The 27025-nt window shown below is 33.5% G+C and overlaps 1 protein-coding gene across 2 annotated transcripts in view; it reads left to right on the top strand.

Annotated features, from left to right (window-relative positions):
- LOC128854740 (phosphofurin acidic cluster sorting protein 2) overlaps nt 1-27025 on the top strand; it is a 95292-nt gene that overhangs the window by 59183 nt on the left and 9084 nt on the right. The window contains exons 4-5 of one of the 2 annotated variants that reach the window (XM_054089066.1): nt 10638-10926; nt 17723-17848. In XM_054089066.1, coding sequence (XP_053945041.1) covers nt 10638-10926; nt 17723-17848 — 415 coding nt within the window. The remainder of the gene's footprint in view (nt 1-10637; nt 10927-17722; nt 17849-27025) is intronic. The other variant, XM_054089067.1, reaches the window with a different exon arrangement.

Below are 27025 nucleotides of genomic sequence, written 5' to 3'. Positions count from 1 at the left end.
TTAGTTTGTTTAATAATTTATTTGTATGTAATCAAAAGCTGCATAGAAATGTGTATGTATTAGATTCGAAATGTGCATTTGAATTTGAAATGTGGGCCAGTAAAGGCTTTTAAGAACGCATTTGTGCTTTCGAATTTTTAACTTTGCACTTTTCGACGTGAGTACAAAGCATACTCGCTGTAAATTTGATGGGGCAAAGCCGAATATAAACCAACACCATTTGCATCGGTTTTATACAATACTCATACCATCAGATAGTCTCGAATGCGGTGTAAATATACTCCTGAATATATTCTCCTAGTGCGTATACGGAATATTATTATTATATTTATATTTAAGTAATTGTATTTCCGTTCAACGATAATTTAACGCTGGTCCACATCCAACTCTTCGATTCATCTATCCATCTTCCCCATTCCATTCCATATTTATATACATACATATATAAATACTATGTTTTTCAAACGATCTACACTTCTACATAGAAATTAAGTTTGGTCGTTTGTCGAAAAAGGGTAAACACTTTCATAAAAAGCAGGAAAATTTCGCACCACGCACATTTAGTTTACAGTTTTAATATTTTAATAATATACAATTTGGTTTTTTACTCTCAGTTTGTTTAATATGGCACGGCACGGTATAAGGCGTATAAATGTGACAGTGGCTACCCCAATCACAACTGTTCACCCACTCCATCGGATGTACGGTAGCTACGTACTTTAATTCATAAACAAGCTTTGTGAGTTTCGTTCGCCTTAGGCTGAGTGAAGTGTGAAAAGTGATTTAATTTAATTTGAATATGCTTTCAGGGCTTATTTACACACATAGATATATAATAGTACGAGTACGTACATTTTGTGGTACAGTGAAAACTCTCGAAAATGACTATATCTATAATGATAATGATATACAGGGTGGGACAAACTCGATTCCCTAATGTAAAGTATGACATTTTAAAACCTGTCGAACGTTCTGAAATCGTCGAACTTTACATTAAGAATCAGAACTCAATTATTCTGACTCAACGCGCGTTTCGTGCAAAATTTCCTCGGAAAAAAGCACCTGATCCTAAGAAAATTCGTGCATTATATGCTAAATTTAAATCTACTGGTATTCTCAGTAATGTGCCACGTCCAATTATACACCGCAGAGCTAGATCAAACATCAATATCACCATTGCACAGGAGCTTTTACAGGAACATCCAAATCTTTCGACTGAACGCGGTGCTCAGGCTTTGGGCATCAGTAAAAGGTCAATGCGACTTATTTTACGGATCGATTTGAAGTTGTTTCCGTACAAGATTCAAACTGTGCAACAATTGAATCCACAAGACTACCCTAGACGATTGCAATACGGCAAAACAATGGGAAATTTGGCAGAAACTGAAGACGATTTTTGGAACAAAATCATTATGAGTGACGAAGCACATTTTGACTTAAATGGCAACGTCAATAAACAAAATTATCGTTTCTGGGGCAACGAAAATCCACAGCAATATCGGGAATATGTGCGGTATCGGTGTGGAATATGTGCGGATTGCATCATTGGACCTTTCTTTTTTGAAAATGACGATGGCGAAGCAATTTCTGTGAATGGGGAACGTTACCGGGCTATGCTTAACACTTTTTTGCGTTCTGAGATAAAGAAAAATAACCTAATAGATTATTGGTTCCAACAAGATGGCGCAACGGCCCATACAGCTCGCCTGACTATTTATTTACTGAACGAAATGTTTCCAAGTCGATTAGTGTCAAAAAAAGGTGATTTTGACTGACCGCCGCGTTCACCTGACTTAACTGCTCCCGACTTTTTTCTGTGGGGATATTTGAAGGGAAAGGTTTACACTAACCAGCCGAAGACACTTACAGTTTTAAAAGAAAATATTCGACAAGAAATTGCAGCCATAGGACCAGATACATTAAAAAAAGTCATGGAAAATGCAAAAATACGAGCTCAACTTTGCGTTAAAGAAAAAGGCAAACATTTGCGTGACATCATATTTCACACATAGTGTAATCGAATTCTATCGGTTAACATTAGTTAACAAAACCGATTAAACTTAAATCTGTTGTATATTTTTCACATAATATGAAAAAAAATAGGGAATGGAGTTTGCCCCTCACTGTATAATGATTATGGTTCGACTACCAGTATATTGTTAAATTATTTGGTTCTGTTATACAAAGTGGCGCAAGTTTGTTTTTAAATAACTTTTTTACTAAAAAAAAAAATAATTTTGTGTCATGGAAATCTTTATTTCGACCTTAACACGCTCCATTGCTTGTACTTAGTTCACTAGTGCCCAATATGATTGATGTACGACGCCATTTGCAAAAATAATAAATCTTCTTCTCTGTATACAAACTATCATATTTCCACACAGATTTCTAAATTTCCTAGCAATACTTGTATACTTACACAATACTCATATACTTATCATTGAGCCTGTCCTAGAAAAGTTATGAAGTTTCTCCGTTACAGCTACGAAAAACTTGCTATCACTAAATCCTGCAAATACTGGAGGAATTGAGATGAATACTAAATTTTGACGTTTCGAAAAAAATGTTGACCTCAAGCAATAGTCAAATACAAGCAAATTTCCTAAAGAAAAATATTTGTATTAAATTTAATAGGCACATATAACTAATTTATCGTATTATAAACCGTTAATTAATGTCTACAATTTTGAGGTAAGAATGAACTCAGTGATACCCTTTCCGTAGAATCTACGAAAATCGTACTACAGTGAGAGGGGTAAAGTCACAAGTGTCTTTCAGGTCTGAGTTTGTTTTTTTGACAACTGTCATATTGGGATTACGCCTCTTTCGCCAGATGTTCGTTAACTAGAAGCTATGAGCATGCACCTCATGACAGATCTGATTAAGAAATCTATTACAAGTTTATTTGAATATGAGAAACGTCAAGAAATTTGTTCAGCAGTTTGATTTCTAACTCGCCATTTGTGCCACATATACTTTAGCCAGTGTTAAGTGTCAATTGCTAACAATGTACTTATATAGTATAATTAACGATTTCACCCACTCAAAGCTTGTACTTACTGATATTGTCTACTCATTTTCCCATTTCCCTTACCGTTTTCTTTTGGGTCTTTCGTGTCATGTTGACGAGTTAATTAAGTTTTGATACTTAATATTTCAACTGCTCACACTTCCGTTAGTCTGTGCGTGATTTTCTTATATTCAACTTTTTCACCGTTGAAGGAGGATTTTCTATTATTAGTTGTGGGTATGTACCCACATATGTACATATGTATGTACTTGCTTTAAACGCGCAAACACAGATGAACTTAACCGTACGTGTCGCATGAACGGTTTTTGCGCTTAAAGCTTTAGATGACTCATATACATATACATTTGTATTAGTACTAGGGACGGCAATCCCGGTATCCCGTTTGTTCGGGGTTTACGTCCCGAAAGGCCCGCGATCATTTCGGGATTTATAATTTCTTACGAAGCATATGAAATGCTTTCTTGCAGTAAAAATAGCAATATTGACATTACAATTTTTAACAAATAGGGATATGTTTCAACGATTTCGTTCTTATTTTCCTTTTGATATTTATTTATTTATTTCAGTAGTACAGAGTAAGACTTAGGCCTTTAGGCCTTTTAATAGTATTTCAACATTATTATACGCAGCGAGAATGATTTTTACATGACAATTTCTTTATCTAAATTTTTACACTGCTTAATTATATGCAATCAAACACTTTTAAAGTAATCATAGACTTGTGTCTTAATTACTAGAAAATGTATCTTTAAAGATTGAGTTAAAACGGTTGACCGATCAAACAAGCCGTTTTCGAGATATCGTGTACACCGACTTGAAAAATGCCGTTTTGAAAAAAACACGTTTAAAGTTTCAATACCTACCTTAAAACGTGCCGAGGCATCTCTACATATTTAGGTATAACTCCGAAAGTATTGCTTAGATCTACTTCAAATATCGTGCGTATACTTTTGAATATATGTACATTACAAAAATGCAATAAAAAAAAAACGATTTTTTTGAAAGTCATAACTGCATATAACCCCTTAAGTCTAGTTTTCATGGTGTCGCCTAATGAGTTCCAAGCTCTAACAACGTTTGTGAAAGATAATCTAGATGATGTTAGGTAATTAAATAAAAAAGATTAAGTAACAATAAAACTGTATTGATATAAAGGCAATACATGCATAATAGGGCGGGTCGATTTAAAAATCGCTCATTGCTCTGTGAAAATCGTATTCTAGGGATCAAAATAAGAAACTTTGCCGAAGGAACCATACCTCTAAAACGAATTCTGATGTCCCCCAATTCGGGTCGAACTTTTAGTGTAAATTATGTATTTTATTTACTATTTACTATATATTAGGTGGCTTCTCAAATAGGACTGTTTCAATTTTTTCGAGTTAAGTTATTGAAAAGTACTGAATATTTAAATCGTTTCCGGGATTGTTATAGCGGGATCCCGAAAATCCTGTAGTCATAAAAATCGAACAAATTTAGATCCCTAAAAAGTACTATGTATTTCACTTTACCTCTTTTTTTATCTATGTTTCACATTCTTTACCAGCAGCCCCCTATACAAACGCACCAATAGCAAACCTAATTAAATGAGGATTTTCGCTTATTATTGCGGTTTCTTTTGTGTTAAATATATGCACGAGTTTATTCAATTATAGGTTTGCCTTTGGCATTGACAGTTGCCATTGGTATTTGGTAAAGAAAAGTGTTCAATAGCTTTAAGTAATAATTCAGTTAGTTAGTTGATTTTTGCGTTTTCTGGATATAAGTTGATATATAGATTCACGATTTCATACAATTGAATAAAAATTGATATATACAGCTGTATTTGGTTTTTTCCAAAGGAGTAGCTATAGTTTTTATTCTCTTGTACAAAAATATCAATTGAATAAAAATTGATATATACAGCTGTATTTGGTTTTTTCCAAAGGAGTAGCTATAGTTTTTATTCTCTTGTACAAAAATATCAATATTTTATAACACGATTCTACTTCGTTTGAAGTATAAATAGAATTGGAATTCATTTATTTCAACTCTATACCTAAAAATGTAGCTGGCATTGTATTTTCACTTGAGAAGAAAATGAATTTACTAACTTGGCTAATAAAGGGAAACATGAGGGTCCTACAAAACTAAATCAGAATCTGCATTTGTGAAATAATGTCTTACTTTAGGCGAATGTATTATATATGACTCGCTCAAAAAACAGTGATATAAAGTATTTGGCAACTAAATTTTCCTATAATTTTTCGAATAGATCGCTCTTTCAATCTGCACTCCACGATACAAGAAATTATTATTAGAAGACTCCTCTATTTGGTATACCTACATTATACCATTATACGTTGACTTATAGGGCTTCTGAAAAGCTAGCTAAGTCAATGACATTAGCCTCAATTGGTTATAAGTAATTTAGACTATCAGGCAGAGCTCAGAGCTATTATTTCATTAATGGCTCCCTATGCCTTATAAGAATAAATAAAAACGTTGTTGTGACTTGGAAGTTCTGGTTCGGTAGGGAACTCAAGAGGATAATAATATTAGTTTGTGTTCAGCATGTAAGCTATGTGTTTTAATTTATGCTAGTATCACTAAAAATCTGACGAACCACGTTCGCTCTCCATATTTCAAATATTTGATTTATATTCGAGTTCATTCTACGAAGTGTTAACACGAGCAAAAATAAAATATCTTAGCGGGAGATAGGATTTAAATGATAGAGAGGTACGGGTAGGGCGTGGTTATTCATTAATCCCCTACAAACTTCCCAGATTTGTTTATGCATCTGAGTATTTCGTAGAAGGAAAGATAATTTAGCTCCTCCATTATCCATATATGCGACCCACGGATGTGCCATATATACGAGCCGAATAACGGCAGAGAAAATGTTTTATACTATTCTCATCCTCCAAACAAGAATACCATCGACGATGTCTTTGGTGACCATATGCCGTATCAAGTATTGTTCTCTGTAATTAGTAATATCTGGTTTTCTAATATAGTTCACTCTTTCTCTGTCTCAGAAGGGAATTTGTTACCACCCTGTTAGTCCTTTTCAGGATAGACTTGATAATTTTACGTTTTTCAGTACTACGATTCTCACCCAACACTTGGCTGCTCCCGCTTTGCTTGGAGTTGAAATTGGCTCCGGTCCAATTGAACATTTCAAGGAACCGCAGTCTACCAATTTATCAGCTAGTTCGTTGCCTTAATCATCACAATGTCCCGGCGTCCACATAAATTCAAGCTCATTCCATTGTAACGGATTTTGGTCTCAACTTAAATTCTTGAAAATTGTGTGATGAGTCTCACCAGTTGTTAAGGTTTTTAGAACAGCTTGACTGCCATTATACGAGTATACCCTGATTTTAATTCGGTCACCTTTCGCCAACTATTGAGTGTGCTACTTTAAGTATTGCAAGGCTTTCGAATGAAAGACCGTTGCTATCACACCTAATGCAGTAAAGCATTTGAAGCTACTATCCAACTGCGAAACTTACTTCGCTTACATGTCTAGGTCAGTAAATAGCGTTAAAATGCGCACAATCGGTCAATAACTATGACATTTCGAAACCACTGATTTGCTAGGCTAATAAATCAAATTATATTAAAGGCAAAAATGTACTCTTCACTTCACTAGTATCTGCACCGAACCTAGGTACTTCTTTACTTACTTTTGCAACTATCTGACTAGCTATGGATCAGTTTTGTATCACTCTTAGTAGGATAGTTTGTATACCTTAACTGATGAATATGTGCATATCCAGGTTATAAGTGGCCTTTATCTCTAAGTTAGAAATTATTTAATGGTCCTGGCGTATTTGACGAAATTAGAGTAGACCAATGGTCAGAACAGAAGCATTCAATTCGAGGAAGATGCACAAAACTCAAAAAACTGCTTATCTGTACCAAAATTGTCAAATTGAGAATTTGACACGAAGAAATGTGATGTAATAAATTAAATGAAAAGATAATTAAAAAAAGAAACACGCCGCTATTTGGGTAGGTATGTAGAAGCGAATTATTTAGTTGTACATATTTAATTTTTAAATTGAGGTACTGAAGGATATTTTCATTTTACTAGCATGCAATGTAGGTAATTATGTGTGATTTGAGTGCGCATACTAAGAAATTGCTAGCAAGCGGACTAGCTTTGAATTATTTATAAGCCGTAGCGCATGTTCAAAATCAATTTGGAAGCACTTTAGATTGGCGGCAATTAAGTGTCGTTAAGTTGGTAAAAATATACTTATGTATAAGCGCTACGGGTTTTTCCTAACAAAATTACTTATTTACAAAAACACTAAGTGATTTGGTTAACAAAACAAGTACCTAAGTTCGATACTTTCTTCCATTTAGCTGCGTTTAATTTTCACCGATTTAAATTGTAACCAAATAAGTTTGTCTGTATACATATATAAAAAGTTCATATATCTTATCCTTATTATCTTATATATATACATCTATAAGGTGTCTTCCTATCGGAAGAGTTATAATTTTGGCAAATGGCGTCGCCCGTCAGTCTTGTTTGACACTTGTGAACAAGACCGTAAAGTAAAGATTTCCATCACTCAAAATGTAAATAAATAAAAAATAAATAAATTAAATAAATGTATGTAAAAAAGTTATTCAAAACTAAATTGGATGATTAATTTTGCGCCCTCTTGTATTAGAGCGGGACATTTTTTTCGCTTAAGTCGTTTCTACCAAATTTGTATTCTACATATAAATATAAGGAAACAGATCGTTTAGATCGATCCTCTAAGTATTAAAAACGCTATATTTAATTAATATGAGGTAAATATTAAAATTAATATCTATTTTAAAATTAATATCTATTATTAAGTTTTTTTTTCTAGTAGCGGTCGCCCCTCGGCAGGCAATGGCAAAACTCCGAGTGTATTTCTGTCATGAATATCTGCCGTTTGAAGTCGGTTTAAAACTGTATGTCCCTCCATTTGTGGAACAACATCAAGACGCACACCACAAATAGGAGGAGCAGGTCGGCCAAACACCCAAAAAGGGTGTACGTGCCAATTATATACATATAAACATATATTAAGTATTGTGAATGTTTTTTTTTTAATAAAGACTTTTGCTGGGGATTTAGAATATAATACTTAAGCGATTCAGCTCTGTGGTTCGTATTAAGTATAAATTAGAAAGGTAAATAAATATATTTCTCGAAAAACACCCGAAAAGGATGTAGGCGCTAATTATATATATAAAAAAACGCTCGATTAAATCTTTTCAAAATTCAAACGGCGCGGTTTCCACCCAACTTATTTCAAATGCTAAAATGCCTAATCGGATTTCGCTCCATAATTTTAGTTCACACTGGATTAAAATTAAAATCAAACAATTTACAAAATTAGGTAGCAATTTTCTAAAAACAGGATTAATAGATACTTGAATGGTTATTTTTGAAAATTAATTGAGCAAACAGTTAATGTAAAATGTTCTACACAAATTTTCAAAAATAAAATTTACTAGGCGTTACCGAAGACAATCAACCACGCATGAAAGAAGAAACATAAAACAATCAGACAAAATGGTTATAATTAAATAATAATTACATACTTATACTTATCTATACTATAAAGGTGAATGTCTGCACGTTGTCCGCGCTACATTACGAAACGACAACACCAAATCACGTAAAACATTTTATACATACACCCAATGAAGGTTATAGGCATGTTTTTATGATGGAACTCCCTACCCACAGCCTCCAGGCCGCGCCACCACTCTCATTCGTCACTAATAACACTAGTCTACAAGGAAAAGTATCCGAAATAATTTAAACTAATATCTGCTTCTCTGTCCATGCAAAATTCGGATTGATAACTAAAATTAATTTATTAGTTTGAGTTTTCGAGATATCCTAACCTTAAAGTGCAAAAAACCCCATTTTTGCCCATATTTGAGGTTATGTAGCCTTGCAGATGTTTTCTTTCACCAAAATTAAAGGATGGCATCTTTAAATACAATCCTTCTTTTTTCAAATGGCGTTTTGTTTGCTCAAATATCATTTTTTTTCGCAGAGATATCGCATTTTGAAATTTTCATGTTTCGAAATTTTCCTGCACCTGAAAATCGATTAAGATAACATAGACATGATATAGTCGCTTACTAATTCTCTTGGGTTTGAGGGCCTGAAATATATGGATTAATAGTATGTAAATTTGGAGTTTGTGGGTAAGCCTGCTTGCGGTTAAGTGGGTTAGCCTGCTCGCGGTATGATAGGGGTGGTTTCTAGGGGTTAGGGCTGTGTGTGACTCGGTACCCAAAGGTTAGATAGTGTAGGGATGTGGTGAGTCAGCACACTTATGGTGTGAGACAAAATTTTAAGAAAAATAAGACTCAATTCAAGAAAATTAATATAGTAATCGAATATATCATGTCTATGTTATCTTAATCGATTTTCAGGTGTAGGAAAATTTCGAAACATGAAAATTTCAAAATGCGATATCTCTGCGAAAAAAAATGATATTTGAGCAAACAAAACGCCATTTGAAAAAAGAAGGATTGTATTTAAAGATGCCATCCTTTAATTTTGGTGAAAGAAAACATCTGCAAGGCTACATAACCTCAAATATGGGCAAAAATGGGGTTTTTTGCACTTTTAGGATTCAGCGCATCATAAACCTTCGGAAATATATAGTCTGGTTTCTGGGTCTGAATGTTGGTTAAATTTTGTCGGCCTGTGTAATCGAATATTTGCTTAAATTTAATCTAAAAAATCTTAGTTTTTCCTATTTCCCACTATTTATAGCACACTCTAGACTTCATAATCCATATAAGCTGTTCAACTATGACCCAAATGCAAAGTTTGAGATAGAAAATTAATAGAAATAATTTTCCTTGATATTTTTCTGATTGGTTGTTTTGATTTTATTCAACGAGGCATAGCAAAGGATGCCGGGTATTGTAATACTATGGTTATTAATAAAAAAATATTTTCTATGAAATTATTGTTTGTAATTCTTTTATATACATATCCTAAATCCCTCAAAACTACTCCTACGCGAGCGGGGCTGCGGGTTAAAGATAGTATAATATAAATAATTATACATAATATAAATAATTATCTTACCTCAAGATGTTTGATCTTCCAATATTTCAGCCTTTTCTTTGTCTGTATATCTTAGTAAATGAATTTTATCAACATTTTTATAGAGGAGTCAATAACAAAATTTCTAGCAATCTAATTGCAAAAAAATTTAACTTGAAACAAACCTCTAACAATTGTATTCTCAAAATAATTTTCATTATAATCATCAATAATTTTCATTAATTGCCATATTTTGCTTACACAAGTTACATCACTTACATCCTAACCAATATCTGTAAGGGATTTTTGTTAAAACAAATATAGAAATGATAAGAGAAGCTTGGTGCCGTGATGGAGCTTCACTGCCATCAGTAGAGCAGAAAGGGTTCAAATCACTTTGAAGCCATTAAAATATATGCATTTTTTATAAAATTAATTTTCATTAACGGGTTAGGCTTCTTAAGTTAATGAGGAGAACTCGATTTACATACATATACACTAATACATGTAAAAAAACCTTAAGCTTACCTTATATTTTCATCCTTCAATTTACAGACGATTTCATTGCAACAACGCAACTTCAAGCAAAAAATTGTTGCGTTACTAAAACGTTTCAAGGCTTCCGAAGAGTTGGAGGGTGAGGTGAGTCGCGGCACAGCTGCATTGCGTGGCGAACGCGATTTGGATGCGCTCTTTCAAGAGCTTGAATCTTTGTCCTGCTGCGAGGGTGACGATTCTGGCCCCGATATGGACAGCTTATCAATTGGTTCGACACCGAAACCTTCGCTGCGTCCATTCTTCACCAACTCACGGATAATGTTGCACGATAATGGCGCTGGTGGTGGTAAGTTGTTAAATGCATAGAAATTATGCGAATCAATCAATGATAAAATAAAAATATGGTTGTAGTACATAAGTTCGATTTTTCGTAGGATTTTTAGGTTATGTTTAAATGTCTTATATTTATAAAGTTGTACATGTTTGGTAGGCTTTTCTTTGGAATTTTAAGCATTTAATATTTATATTCAAAGTGAGCGTTAGAGAAATTGAAATCCGATTGCAACCTTGTGAATTTAAATTCTAATTGAGTGAACCTTTAAAAATAAAAAAATAAAATTTCGTACATCCAACAACATCAACGAGAATATGTACGTTATTGCGCTTGAATTAAGTCGGAGTAGAATTTGGTTTTGCAAAAAGCGTTGGTTCGGTTGGTCTGGGTGCAGACACTCAGTAGTAAATTTAGCTGAGTAGGCTGCTGACCTGAGCAATATTCAAGTAAAAGCGTTACCATTAAAAATTAAGGAAAAAATTCAAAATCCTGAACAGAAAAAATACTTGCACGTATACAAGGTGGCGCGAAATTGATCACCTTATCGAAAGATTTATAAGTTTTCCAAACTTGTCAAAATAAAGATTTCTATCACACAAATCATTCCTTTATTTAGTAAAAAAGTTATTCAAAAACAATATTGTATGATTAATTTTGCACCACCTTGTATAACACACATTTATATAACTATGCATCTACATTTCTTTCTGCTGTAAAAAAGTTTCCTTATTCAATTTTGCTGAGATAAAACTTCCAGCACTGCGCGAAGTTGAGTATTTACAGTACTCGCTACTCAAAATCTTGTATTGTTGTTTTTATTAAAGGAAATTACCAACGCATTAGAACTCTGCTGACTGTGGCCATTTTTTGTTTTTATTAAAAGTATATGTACGAATATTGCAACTAGGTATATCTGTTAATAAATACCCACTATAAAACAACAATTTTTCAATTCATTCGAAACTCATTTATTATGTTTTAATTACATAAGGATAGTCGCAACTTGCACTCGCCCGTCATAACCGGCATACAGTTGTCCAAATATGCGTATACGCGTATAAATGTATGTGCATATGTATGTATTCAATTACATGTACATTCATATCACTCCTGCTACGGATTACCTAGACAGGCCATCACTCATACGCCCCCGCTGGCTGCCAGTATGCAATGAAAATTATTTTCTATTGCCTGCGGTCTGAAGCTTTATGCAATATTCATACACGTACAAACACACCTTCCTACATACCGCATATTCAAATGTAGTAAATATCTATGTATTAAAAATCTACCAGTTGTGAATTGGGGCGTTGTTTCAAGTGAATTTGGCACCATGACTAGTTCACATCATTTCTCTTTGCCAAATAGACCATAAATAGTGCCGTGTAATAACATAGTGCAACAAATTTAGATTTTTTTTTGCAACATAGGAACAATTTTGTAGTTCAGCAGCCTGAGTGTTTTTTTATTTGGATTCAAGGAGCATAAAGAGCTAGGGTTTTGGTAACTGAGAAAAAGTTATTCCATATAAAAAGTAGAACACTGCATATAGACGTCGGGTCGTCTCTGCTCTCCCCATATTTTTTACATTTTACTAAATAGCATATCAGGCAAAATATTTACAACAACTGAATGATGCCTTCAGGAAAATTATGTCGTATAAAAAACTAGTGAGAAATGCAGAAAAAAAAACTTGAACCTTTGACAAAATTTTGAGCATACATTGCTTGCGTATCTGTTTATTGTGTTACATTTATGTGGATTACGTACAGGCTACCGTGTTACGGGTCATGGATACTTTAGAATTAAATTCGGTACATCATTGCATCTAAAAAGAAACTTAAAAGGTGGGCTTTTAGGATGGTAGTGAGTTTTATTTTTAGTTTGCTTTGCCAAGGAAAAAAAAAAAGCTAAAAATTTAATAAGCTGTAAGACTGCATACGAAAATTTTTTCTAGAAATTCGAATTCAAAACTAGTTTTTGGAAAGTTTAAGGAGTTCTTCTAAGCTTTGTATAAAATTTGAAATTTGGAATTATATGGTTTTTGTTAATATATCGCGACCATTGTCAAAATTACTGCTATTACTAATAAAAAGCCACCGAAACAGCTTGAAATTTAGAAAGATTGGCTCTTGAAATGCGGAGTCGCTATTTCTTCCTCGGTTAACATTCTCGGTACCTGCGTCATGTGCAATACTTTGCATACAGTAGGTTCTGTTTTTATGCGGTTTTTTTTTATGCGGTTTCTTGCGGAACGTATCTACCGCATAAAAACAGAACCTACTGTACTTCCAAATCAGTTCCCTGTGAGCTCAAGTACATAAATGCTTTATGGTCACTCGTCAGTCAGCTACTAATACAAATTTTCCGAAAATAAATTTGAACTAAAGTTTGTATAAAGTCAAATACCTCATTTTTATTACCAAAAAAGGAAGAATAATTTGTGTGTAAAGTTAAATAATTAATTTTTTAGCTTACTAGTTGACGTTTGTCGAAATACCTCTAATACTGGATCAGAACTTTTTTTTACAACTTCAACTGGGTATTGGATATAAACAAGGACATATTTCCTCACACATACAATTTCATGTATGGTATATATGTGTGTTAGACTTAACCGTAAATTTAATTGCTTTTGTCATTGTGACATTTTGCAGAAATTATGTATTACTATAGTGAATACATAGTTGTTTTTTTATTGTTATGGTTGCCGAGGTTCCTGCTGCCACAATTACACATTTGAAACTGGCATCGGCGATGCTGCCGGCAGCTTTTGTGGCTTTGTATAACAGTTTGTGTTTTGGCCAATTTAACAAGTGTTAGTACATTTGAAGAGGTAGACAAATTACGAACAGAAAGTTTCATAGTACGTGACTGTACATTGAGATTTTACAGTCAGCACTTTAATTGCAGTTTACCCAATGGGGCGTGCTAATGACTAAGACAAACAGGAAAACTTGCTATAATGAGACTTTTGAAAGAACATTCTTATGCAAATAATGAAACAAACCGATTTAGAAGACTGATGTGAATGCTAAGATAATTGCAAAAATACCAAACACAACAAAGAATGATAAGCAACAACGAAGGTTAATACTTATTTAAACTGCCAGCATATACCTGCATTTGCTTAGGCAAAGTTGCTGACTAATGTTAAGGTTTAAATCTTGCTGAGTCAAGATCAAAGTGTATAAGGGTAAAGTTTGAAAATCATTGTCAAATGCAATTAGGCCTAATCATTAACCGATTTGGTTCATTTTAAATAGCAACCTACTTTTCTTAGGAATAATATGTGCTGTGCACCAAGCTTTGTTAAAACATCACAAGTTTTATTACATTTACTCATTACACCGGCACATGAACAGTGGAAACAATCTGTTATATGGAAGGTGGGCTTGTTTTTTGTACGATTTCATTAATTTTCTGCATCAAGCTCGATATCATCAAAGCCAAGACAGCGCTAGTTCACAGACAGACATTAAACGACATATATTGGGAGTCTTCAACAAACTTCCTAAACTCCCGACCTCCGAATGCCGTGAACGGGATTCAACCGTCACCTATCGCAGACGAAGACGAGCTTCAGCTGCTCGTTCAACCCGCTTAACTTTGGCTCAGTTACATTCTGGATTTTGTGGCAGGTTAAACTCCTACCTATCCTCTATTCCGCCTAGGAATCTACTGAGTTACTGCTTGATAGATATGGCAACAATAAGTTCCAGTAAATAGGTATATTATGGGAAAACTCAAAAAACTCAAACAATTTATCTAATTTTATTATAGGCAAGTGTCAAAATTTTCCAACATACATATTTTCATGTTCCATATTTTCTTTCCTTCGCACAAGCAAAACCACTTTATTATTTTGCTACACAATTTCTACACAAACATTCCTACACTAAGGAAGTAACAGTATCCGCTTTTCTCCGCTTAAGGTCAAGCTCTCCATACACCAACAACTTTTCTACGGACCAAGAGCAATTGCCGAATTTGTCCGAGAATGTTCAATGTCGTGGCCATAACAGCCAAAAACAACAAACACAGCAAAGTTTAAATTGAAAGTGGACAATGTTGTTTTGTTCAACAGTAACTTTATTCCGGTCACCACTACACTAACGATATGTATGCATGTATTACCTACCGTAGTAACCTCAACTCAATTAGGGTTCATGCTGTTGCTAAAATGGCGACGAAGCATCGTACTAGGGCATGTAGGCAAGGGAGTATGGAAAGTGGTTGCTTTGATGCTAGATGAAGGACGAAATAACTTTGTGCACACACATACATGCATACCAAAACGATTCACAAGGACTTCCAAATAGCTAAATAGAACAAGTATCGAATTAGCAAAAGCGGCAGATCCGATAAGCAGACAAATAGACGCAAGCAAGCATAAAAACCCTGTTTTATATTTATGAGGTACATCAGTGGTGAAAATCTCAACTGCTCCCACACTGAGATTTTGAATTAAATTTTTTGGAGCGAGACTAATTTAGTATTTAGACGTTTCATTTTGCCTAAGGCTGTATTGTGTAAATATAAATTTTGCTTCGCACTTCCTCCTTCTTGTTTTATTGGCCAAGTTAACAGTCGCACGGCCACAATCGACCAAATACGATAGATTATACATCGATGGGCTACGATGGGCTTCACAGTTAAATGCGATTGCATTGTCAACAAAGCCATCAGAAGTGCGAACGGGTAGAATTATTCATTATCGTGCCTTAAACACATATTTTTCTGTTTAATAATATGACCGAATGTATTTATGTAGATGGCCTTATTAGGATTTTCACTTTATCTCTTTTACTTTAGACACCCTGTAGAAACCAATCGTTTTTTTCGCACCGACACAATACTCACATGCTTGCATCTGCAAACAATTTTACGGCCATTAGACCATTTATTACTATTTAGCTAAGTATCTTGCCATGCCCATACTTGAGTTGGTGTGAGATCACATGCAGGCGATTCTCCATACATGGCTCTAAGTACTTGTATATATATGTACAGTGACTCAAAACTGTAGACCTGATTAGTGAAGCAATCCGTAAATATTGTCAGGAATGTGCCAACTATTTTTATCTTCAAGGTTTTGTTTTAAAGAAAATCGTGTGCATTTTTAAATCAAACAATTGTCCGTAAACATATTGAAGATTTTTCATTAAGGTTGATATGATTACTTAAAAAGAAGAACAGAAGCTAATTGTTGAAGAAATTCAATTTTTTGATATTGTAATTTGTTTTTTTTTTTTTTTTTTGATTATGTGATTTATTTATAATATATTATGATTGGTGCTTACAACGTTTTTGGGTGTTTGGCCGAGCTCCTCCTTTTTCATGACCGCTATTAGAAAGAACTTTTTCTTCATTTTGGTGTTTCGCGGAAATTCGAATTTACGTTCTCTCCGAATTCCGAATGGTAATCACGCACCAACCCTTTCGGCTACGGCGACCGAGTGGTGATTCATTTACCATCTTTCAAATTGCTCCATGGCTCCAATTACACGAACGAGTCCGATGGATTTCGGTTATAAAAAGTTGCTTATCATTGATCCATACTGCTCTCCTTTGGCAGAGACGGTGTCCCCAACTTTATTTTGGCAGAAGTGCCGACCGATGATCCGACCTGATATTGATTAATATTTTAAATACTTTTCTTTTGGTTATGGCTTTCTTTCTGGTGCACCCAGGTATATCTAGGTTGAAAATTACTTTTTTTTTTTTAGAACTGTTTTTTTTGTTTGTTCTTTGGAAAAATTTACTTCCTGATTACGATTTAATGCACAAGATTTTAATTGAAATACAATTTAGGAAAGATTTAAATGTGAAGAATTTTGTTTAGTTGGCCGTCAAATCTGTTTCATTAAAGACAATAATTGTAGATACACATCATAATTTGCAGCCACTGTATGCAAGTGGGTAAACTTTGTGTCGGGTCGGAATAGTAGCGCGCGTAAAAGCTAATCAAATGATTTGTCGTTTTTCGTGTGTTGTTGTTGGAGCGTTGGTTACGGTGCATTAATGCAAAGCCAATAATTTATAGCCACATCCTTTAACAGTTTTCAACAATACATTTGCTAAAGTTTTTTCTATTCATTTTTTACTAGGCAATTGTGGATGTATAGATTTCTCTAATGCAAGGCAACGATTTTGAAAACAATTTCATAACTAAAAAAAATAATATTTCATTTAAACATTTTATTAGTATCATTCACAAAACATTTTTGTTTTCCATAATTTAATTCCATTCGCATTCATTATAGCTTGTAATATATGTATGTTTGTTGCATTTTGCCAATTATACTAATTTTTCAAGCGGTAATTCAGAGCTCGTTCTATATTTTGTATATATTACTAATAGAGCGCAGTGATAGTAGAAATTGCTATCTAACGGAATGTAATAAGAATTAAATGAATTTTATTTCTGAATCAATTAATTATATTTTTTTATTGAGCTATGCCATCTGACGTAAAAATTAGAACAAAAAATCAAAAAAATAATATAAATACTGCATACATACTTATATGAATAATCGTACACGTATTTACATATTTTCTATATACATATGTACAATACATTATTTACATTTATTTATATATAATTAGATAAATTATTTTATATGCAATATATACTCGTATATATTTTCTAGTACATACATAATACATCCATACTCCACATCTATTCATCTAACAATGAATCGTATTTTTTATTGGTATTTGGCGTAATTGATTATGATTAGCATTAATTAAATTATTGTATTTGTTTCGATTGAAAATTGCATGGCTTGAACGATTTCTTTTGCAGGCAACTTTGAACGCAGATCATCGGATAAAAGCGACCAATTGACCAATTCGTCATTCAATTATGATAATACTAGACAAAAATGCATTCATTTAACAAACAATAACAATAATTCGGCAACAACACCAGGTCTGTGTAATTCCTCTCTACCAAAGCATCAAACAAAAAAAAGAAACAAGAAAAATTAAACATTTATCAATCCAACAACAACAAACAAAATCTTTATTAAACAAACACCAAAATAACCAAATTAATTACATTTTTCTTTAAATTTGCTTATTATAAAATTTTCTAAACCACTTCCTTTTTACCTCGTTAGATCGGCATTTCCCATTTTCCTTTTGAAATTAGCAGCGCACAACCTTGAAAAAAAAAGTCCTAGTTCTCATTTCTTCGCATTTCTATTTATTTATTTTGTTTCCTTTTTGCTGATTACCAATTTTCATAGATTTTTTTTATTTATTTTATACACTCAACTTGACACAATCCTCTTCACTTATTTTAAATTTTTTCCACCCCAATTTCTTTACCTTCTAAATTCTTAATCCACACAAAATTAAATGAATGTTTGCCCCTTCTAGATTCCTATAACTTTTATCTGTTGAATTCTGTTTCATTTGCTACGTATTTTGCAGTGAGTTTTCTGTGCTGGTGGTAGAAAGCAAGTGATAAATCATAAAGAGCAAACATTTTTCATTTAAAAGGTGCACTCCAAAGTAAATAAGATATTTTAAAAATGAGAACAAAAAAAAAAAAATACCAGTCTAACGGTTAGACGCGATAGAAGTGAAACCTTCCGTAAAACAAACTGAGAGAGAATGAGACGAAAGCAGCATTAGGAGCGGGATAATTATAGGTTCATTATAATATTGCTATAAAGTTCATATTTTATTTTCTTCATTTTCTTATTATTCATCCTCAATGTTTTCAATTTCAAGAAATGATAGAAGTGGCTTCCCAACGATTCTAAAGAAGTTTTCATTTCAAAATACAGCACACGCGGTTGCTATTATGAGCGTTAACGCGTATATTACACAGACGTACTAACATATACACACACATTCATAGGACGCTTGGTCTAAGCAAGTATTAGGTAGTGTAGTATAGGTATACATAATGCCTTCTCGCTCACCGTGGCTCCGTAATACGCAGACGCGCACACATACGTAATAGCATACATACAAACATACATACGTATGACGTTTGAACTAAACACCAAAGTAAGTAATAGGCAGTGTAGTATACATACTACAATACTCACTATACTAGCGTGGCTCAGCAGTACGCAGCCACACACATATACGTATATCAACATATGTGTCATTTTTAGTGTCGCTTTTTCGTTTCATCGAGTCTCAAATCACTCCCAACGATTCTAACGAAGTTTTCACTTCGAAAATAAATAAAAATAAATTGGAAATGTTTGAACGACTTAAACGTATTTTTTGTGGGGTAAATGATCTGCAGCGCCATCAGTGTTTCAAATATAACTTTACGCAAAAAAATGTCATGCAACTACTTCTTCTCTCAACAAAATCAGACTCAAACGGTGTTAGTGTTAAAGTTTAAGACCGCAAATATTAAAAGATTTCCAAAAGTTAAAAGTGCAAGATGTTGGCCCTATGGAAAGGAAAACATAACATATACTATTCAGAAAATATGTGAAAAAGCAGAATTTGGCAAGTTCGGCGTCGGATATTACCCGAAGGTGTATAATAGGACGAAGATATGAAAAAAAAGAATTGGCTTAGTACGTTTCAAACTAACGCGAAGTTTAAAGTCTAGTTTCACATGAGTTATCAAATTAGTTTCGAAACCGTTGAATGTATTAGGAAAGAGTTCGTAGAAGATGACGCGGCACCGAAGTTTTTGCTAAAACAAGTCATGAAAGACATTGATTTAATGGCTTGATAGCCTGCGAAGTAACCACTTTTTTAAACGCAAATGTGTCAAGGGAAATTCCATGGAGTTAAAAGAAATCAAAACTTGGTGAAGAATGGGTTGGAGATCACCTTTAATTTAACCTTTTTAGTTCTGACGATATGTCATACACAAGAAAAAGTGCCGGTCGTGAACTGTAGTTACTCTTATGGAGTTATGTAGTTAATCCTTATAGAAGGAAAAAAATTGGAGGAGAAAAATGGTATCTCATCACAGTCGAATGCTCTTATATTTCAAGGAAAGTTCTGCTAAAATAGTGGGACTGACCTGGTCATGGCCCCGATTGTAAAAAACCTTTTGCACATTTTGAGAGAGTATCATAAAACTGAATTACAAAAGGCATAAAAAGGTGCCACTGTACTGATATTTCAATATGAGACATACAATTCTTTTATTTAAATGCAAACGCATTCTTAAATTTTGTATGATCAAGTTAAGGTCAAGATGCCAATCAAGTTTTACATTATTATTAAACTGAAGTTAACGAACCAGCAACGTTTGGAAATTCTGGAAAATTCGATAATACCGAAATGCTAAGTTGGTGTTCAAAACCAAGCGGATTTGGGGAAAACCTTCATCGGAGCCTAAACCGGTTTTTTTTTGTTAGAAAGCAGTGTGAAAGTAGTATATATTGATTTCAAAGTAATTCCAGATCTGTTTTGTTTTTTGTAAATGGTTGTCGCAAGCTATTGCACGGCATGGTCTTATATGATGGAATTGGAGCCACAAAAATCATCACAGCGCTACGAAAATTAGACCACATTTTCTTGAAAATATGAGCTTAGTCTAAAAACGTAAAAAATTGCATGCAATGTAAATCAACCTCTGTCGACTGGGCGCACCAGGAAGTATCAGGAAATATGTTAAGAACGTCAACTCCGTTCATAAAAATTAATTGTCGCTTCCCAACACCCTTACAAGATCAAACTAGCTCAAGAAATGATTCCTCCTGATTATTTGAAGCACTGAAGCTTTTCAGGAACAAACGAATAAAAAATTGGCAGACATTTAACTGCACAAAGAACGAATTGCTAAAAAATGTATTCTAATTGGTGTTTATCGGATTTTTGTGTGGTGAAATATTACCCGAGTTTTAGTAGAACAAGCTGAGTTGTTTTTATACGTTCTTATTTGATGCTTATTTTGGAACCGATTGAACTCTATTTGTATTCTTAAAAATGCTATACAATTTTTTTGCATCGCATAAGTGAAGCATTAATGTCCCTTTTGGAAATGTAATTGTCTCAGATAACCTCACTTGAAATTCTGTTTACTTTGGCGAACACCTTTTAGTAAAAAACAATTTCTCCAATACCAAGGTTAATATTTACTTTTATAGGAATGCCAGCTTATCACTCGCTCTTCGTTGAAAACAAATAAATATTTTATAGAAAATTTAATGATATTACATTTATAAGTATTAAATGCATACATAATAACTTTTAGTTATTTGAGTAGAACTTTTTAACATTTGTCATGTTGTTACTAACTTTTTTATCCATAGCCGAATTAAAATTATCGTTTTGTAGTAGTAGAATACCTTTTATATATTTAGAACTAATACCTATATTTAGAACTAATTTGTTTTTGAACTCTATTACTCATACCGATTAAATTTTAAGAGTTGCGGAATTATAAAAATGCTGCAAAGTGTTTCAATCCTTTCATTACACTTGGCATCAAAGTGATACCTACCTAATTGAAGTCAACATTTACTATTTACTCTGTTCTTGGATGAGTACATCCAATATCGAGTACAGTTTTTCATAAATAGATATTTAATTGAATAAAGAGCCTCACTATCACTTTCCTGTGCTGCATGATTTGGGTAGGCTGTCGACTTTTGCAGTGTTAACTAATTTCACTAAGAGGCTTGGCACTCAGTTCCAGTTTTTGTTTATTAACTTTTTCATCGAAAATTTATTTTATAGCAGGTTTTCGGAATATGAATTTAGCCTCATCTTTGATCAACATTTAATTTCCTGGAAAGTATTTCTAAAAGTAGTTTCTCTTCTTTTTGATTGGCGCGATAACCGCTTAAGCGATTTTGGCCGAGTTTAAGAAAGCGTGTCAGTCGTTTCTGTCTCGTACTAACCGGAGCCAGTTGAATACAGCAAGTGAAGCCAAGTCTATCTCCGTCCAACCTCTACAAGGCCTTCCTTTTCCTCTGTTACCATCAGCTGGTACCGAATCCAAAATCTGTGTCCATTCGGACGACATAACTTAGCCAGCCGAGCCGCTGGATCATTTTTCGTCACACCATGTCTATGCCGTCGTAAAACTTATTGTTTCATCTCCTGCGATAGAACCCAAAAGGAAAAAGTCCAAAAATATTCCGCAAAATCTATATTCTTGTCAACGTCCAAGCTTCTGCGTTATACTGCGCCATCCTAATAAGACAGGTACGATAAGCTGATTTATAGGAATTTATTTTCGTTGCCGTTTACTCCTTTTCATTCTCACTTAAGCGAGAGAGGCAATTTTGGATCTAAACACGCCATACATTACCAACAAGCTCAATATAAACCTAATTGGGGTCGAGCTGCCGTCTTTGCTTGAGAATGAGGTAGCTGTGAATAGCTTTGAGATCAAACCCATGCTTCAGACTCAAAATGTATTAATACAAATTATGAAAATATCTGCCCTGTCCTTTTAGCCAACACTTTCTAAGAAAAGTAACTTTTAGTATACGATATTATTTTTAGGCTTATTCCTATAGATTTATAGAGTTCCGGAAAATGGCTATTTTTTGTGCTATTTGTGTTGCTCCTTCTCTAATTTATGGTGTGCTAACTTACAATAAGATATGAAAAAAAAAATTAAAAAATGTAGTTTATTTTATAAAAACACTACAGAAAATCAGCAAAAATGTTAAAAATTAAAAAAATATATATATATATAATATTTATATTTATCTCGTTTCTTTTTTTAATATGAATATTTAATAAGTATTAAGTAAGAACAGAATAATAAAATTAAAAAAATAAAAAATAGGTGTGTAATTTTGTTGGTGATAGGACACATTTAAGTGGTATCTTTGAAAAACATTTTTTTTGTGCGCAATCTTTTCCACAAGGTGGCGCAAAACTAATCACCCTATCAGAAACATTATAATTTATGCAAATGGCGTCGTAGGTCAATCATATTCGACACTTGTTAACTAGATACACAAACATACAAGCAGTGGAGCTCGTAAAGGTCAAAATAAAGATTCCCGTGCCTATGAGAGCTTAATAGGCTAGGGGTAGTCAGAAGCATGCACAAATGAGTATTTGTCATATTTTTGTTTTGAAGGCAATTTAATTAATTGTTTCATATATCATATCTCATATACTCGTAATACCGAGATCAAATTAAAAAAAAAAACTGGTTAATCTAAAACTAATAAAAAGAATTTCTTGAATTTAATATGTAGTAAATCTAGTACTTAATCAAAGTAACTTTTTTGTTGTAAAATACATTTCAACCAAACCGAAAATCCTTTGATCGAATGCTAACTTTTACGCTTGCAATAAGCTGTATGAATTGTATTAAAATCCATCAGGTGGAATTACAGTGTTTACAACGTGACCATCGGGGGTGAATATTTTTGATACCATTCTTTCAATTGACATAAAATTTTCAGTGAACATTTTCGTAGGATTATAGTATAGAAAATGCAAAGAAGCAACATTTCTTTGAAAATCCTGTCCACTCCTAAACGCATAAACTGATTTAGCGAGTGCAGTACTTCGAGCACATATTTCACAGAAATGAGTAAACCGAGGTATATTTCAAAGAACACATTTTTTGTCAAAATTTTTTTCTTTTTTTTTTTTTTTCGAAATATGAAATTCTTTAAGGGGTTATACGCAGTTATGAAGCAAATAAAAGACGGGTTGTCAAGGATTTATCCTGAAGAAATTCAGAATATTTTAATTTGAAAAATTTTGGCGGTTATAAAAGCATCCTTCAAGAACGTAACAAAATTTTTTATTTATGAAAATGTTGATTATAGAGCGCGCTGCAGGCGATTTCTGGAACCTCCTTTAAAAAAAGACGATTTACGGTGTACATGGTAACTCAGGATTGGATTATCTGAAATCAAAAAACCAAACAAATTTTGTTAATATATTAGATTATCTAGTAATTAATCGTTCGGCTAATCAAAATAGTGAATTTTCACAAAATGGCAGCTTTTAAAAGAAATGATTTCGATTTTTACGTTAAAATTTGGCCGTAAATTGATTATAAAATGGAAAATAAGTATCAGATTTACAAAAGGAACGATTAATTACTAGAAAATGTATCTTTAAAGATTGAGTTAAAACGGTTGACCGATCAAACAAGCCGTTTTCGAGATATCGTGTACACCGACTTCAAAAATGCCCTTTTGAAAAAAACACGTTTAAAGTTTCAATCCCTACCTTAAAAGGTGCCGAGGCATCTCAACATATTTAGGTATAACTCCGAAAGTATTGCTTAGATCTACTTCAAATTTCGTGCGTATACTTTTGAATATATGTACATTACAAAAATGCAATAAAAAAAATCGATTTTTTTGAAAGTCATAACTGCGTATAACCCCTTAATTCTCAAATATTCGATTTAAAGGTTAAAACATGCAAATTTGAGTACGAGAACCGCTTTGAAACAATTAGCTTATCAACTTCTTTGCATTTAATGACCAACAAAACTTGTAGAATAAATTTATTTATTTAATTTCAATATTTTCATTAACGCTCTAACGTGAAATTGCCTAATTCCTAATAATCAGGACATAGTTAAGTTAAACACGCACTCCATTGCCACGACTGCCCACATTTTTTGTTTAAGAATGTACATAAATGCAATATATTTTCCCAACTCCATTCCTATGATTAATTAAGTAAACCGAGTGCAGTTGTATTTGTTTCGAAAAAAAGGATGATTAGCTGCGTAGCTTCCATGTTCCGACGTTATGATTAATTACATTTCCCATAAAATTCGTATTATGGTCAATCAGTCGCGTCAGTTAGTCAGTTTGTCGATCAGCTAAATCGCTTGCTTACCTTTTGCTGTGTACTTTAATCATACCTTCTACCTCTGTATTTACTTTGTGCCATTTGTTTACAAAAAGCTACAACGTATTTTAGTTGTGTTCACAATTCATTTGCAGTGGTTCGAGGTTATTTTTGTTTTTCGGTAAACTGTTATGCCCTAAGATAAACCATATATTAAGTTAGACGCAGATATAACCTTTTGTTATGGAAATATTGTATTCATATCGCTTCTAATAGACACGGAATAATTTTAAATAAAATTCAGAATAGTTAAAATATTTGAAGTAAGAGCTAACATTTTTTCAGGTATTCGATATATCTGAGATGTTCCCTACTGTGACCGCGCTAGATAAATATTTCCATAGGCAAGATTGGATCGAGGGGGGGTTTTCTCTAAATCAGCCAATTTATCTGTCTCCTTTAATCTGCCGAATACTACTAGTGCTTTTCAAGCAGAAGTGTAGTAAACTCCTGTAAGGAGGAGATCAAATCTCTTGGGTGTGCAGGTACCATTTCTCTAATCTGGGTTCCAGGACATAGGAACATAGAGGGAAATAAAATTGCTCATGAGCTTGCCAGGAAGATGATTGAATTGGCCTCAGAGACCTCCTACCGGGGCATCGACATCCCCTGACAGTTGTTAAAGGGGAACTGTACAAATTATTTCTCAAGAAAGCGCTGAAAAGATGGATCTCCATTTCTTCATGTGCTATTTCGAAAACCCTTTGACCCAAGTACAATGTACGGAGGACTCAGAAAGTCCTTTGGACTCCCTGCCATTCAATTTCCAAACTCGTAGCTGTGTTTACCGGTCACTGGACGATCGGCACACATGCGGCAAAGCTAAAATTACCATTTAACTCCGATTGTAGAAGCTGTGCGGACCTTCCAGAGAAGGGGACAGTTGAGCACTTTCTCTGTAAATGTCCGGGTTTGGCAGCTAGACTACTAAGGTGGCCTTGAGGCATAGAATGGGATTTTCCTTATTTACTTAGACTATTCTACATCCGAGTTTTGTATATACCATATGTATATTTTGTATATTAATGCAGCTATTATGCAACTTTTATCCGAATAGAGCATAGTAGTTCTTGTAGTAGTAGATTAGGTACATTTTGTTAATAAAATTAGAACAATAAAGTTATAAAATAAGAACAATTTTTTCAATGCTAGATCTTAACTGAAAATTTGAGGTCCTTTAAAAAATCCTCATAAGCCAAAGCACTGTGTTATATGGGGTGTCCAGTGGCAGAATTAGGTTTTAAATTTAAAGTTTCTCCGTAACCGCTGCACTATTGTGTATGAAATATTGAGGATTGATCTTAGACTTCAACGTTGGAGCCATTTCGTACGGTAAACAGCATCTATTGGAGTGATTAAGTCCATTTTCATTAAAATAGAAGGGTAAGAAAACTGGTCCGAGCTGTTTCTAAATATGTAGTGGCTTTAGTGCTGTTGGTGTTAGTGCTGATTCCATATAACCATACTCCACTACAACTTAATATCAGAACTATCATAAATGATGTGCGGGAAGGCATTACACTCTTCCACTTTCCTTTTTGGTTTTGAAATAGGCCCTTTGGAAGTTAAGAGCTGATACAACCTAAAGAAGCATTTTTAAGAAATTAAAATGTCAGAATTTTGCTTTCGCCTGAAACGGTAGGAAATCCACTATACGAGTATATTAGGAAGGCTACCCCTATATTTGCGCTATGGGAAAAAAATTTAGACACTTTTATATAATATACATATTTTTTATTTTGTTTTCTTCCATAATACAGGGTCCGCCATATAACTTTACGGAATTAAAAATGCTATAAAAAAGAAACTACTCAATATTTTTCCACACTGTTTTTTTTTTTATTTAGAAGTACAATCCTTCCGGTTAATGATGGTTAATCATTCATATGGCTGTCTCGGCTAGCCATGCACCTTCCCATACCATCGGTCCAATTTTTCAACACATTTTCGCTTGTATGCATGCGGCTGTATTTCAGCTATGACATTGTGTATGTTGGTCTTCAGTGCATCAATTGTTGCTGGTTTGTTGGCATAACACTGGTCTTTGACGGCACCCCAAAGATAATAATCCAAAAGTATGCAAAAAGTCAAGCGCGCTCCATTGGTCAAAATAAAGATTTTCATTACCCACAATTTTTTTTATTTAGTAAAAAAGTTATTAAAAACAATAGTTTTACACCACCTTGTATGTACAATATTTAATTTAATTTTAATTTTTTAATTTTTTTATGTGGTTTTCTCTATAAAAAATAGTAGTTTTTTATTATAACATAGGCTAATTGATCAAATACTTTTTGAATTTAGGCATGTTTTGGAATTAGAA

This window comes from Anastrepha ludens, chromosome 2 (genome assembly GCF_028408465.1).
Source record: "Anastrepha ludens isolate Willacy chromosome 2, idAnaLude1.1, whole genome shotgun sequence".
Lineage (NCBI taxonomy): Eukaryota > Metazoa > Arthropoda > Insecta > Diptera > Tephritidae > Anastrepha > Anastrepha ludens.
The sequence above is the reverse complement of the archived record's forward strand: the minus strand, read 5'-3'. Positions and strand labels throughout refer to the sequence as shown.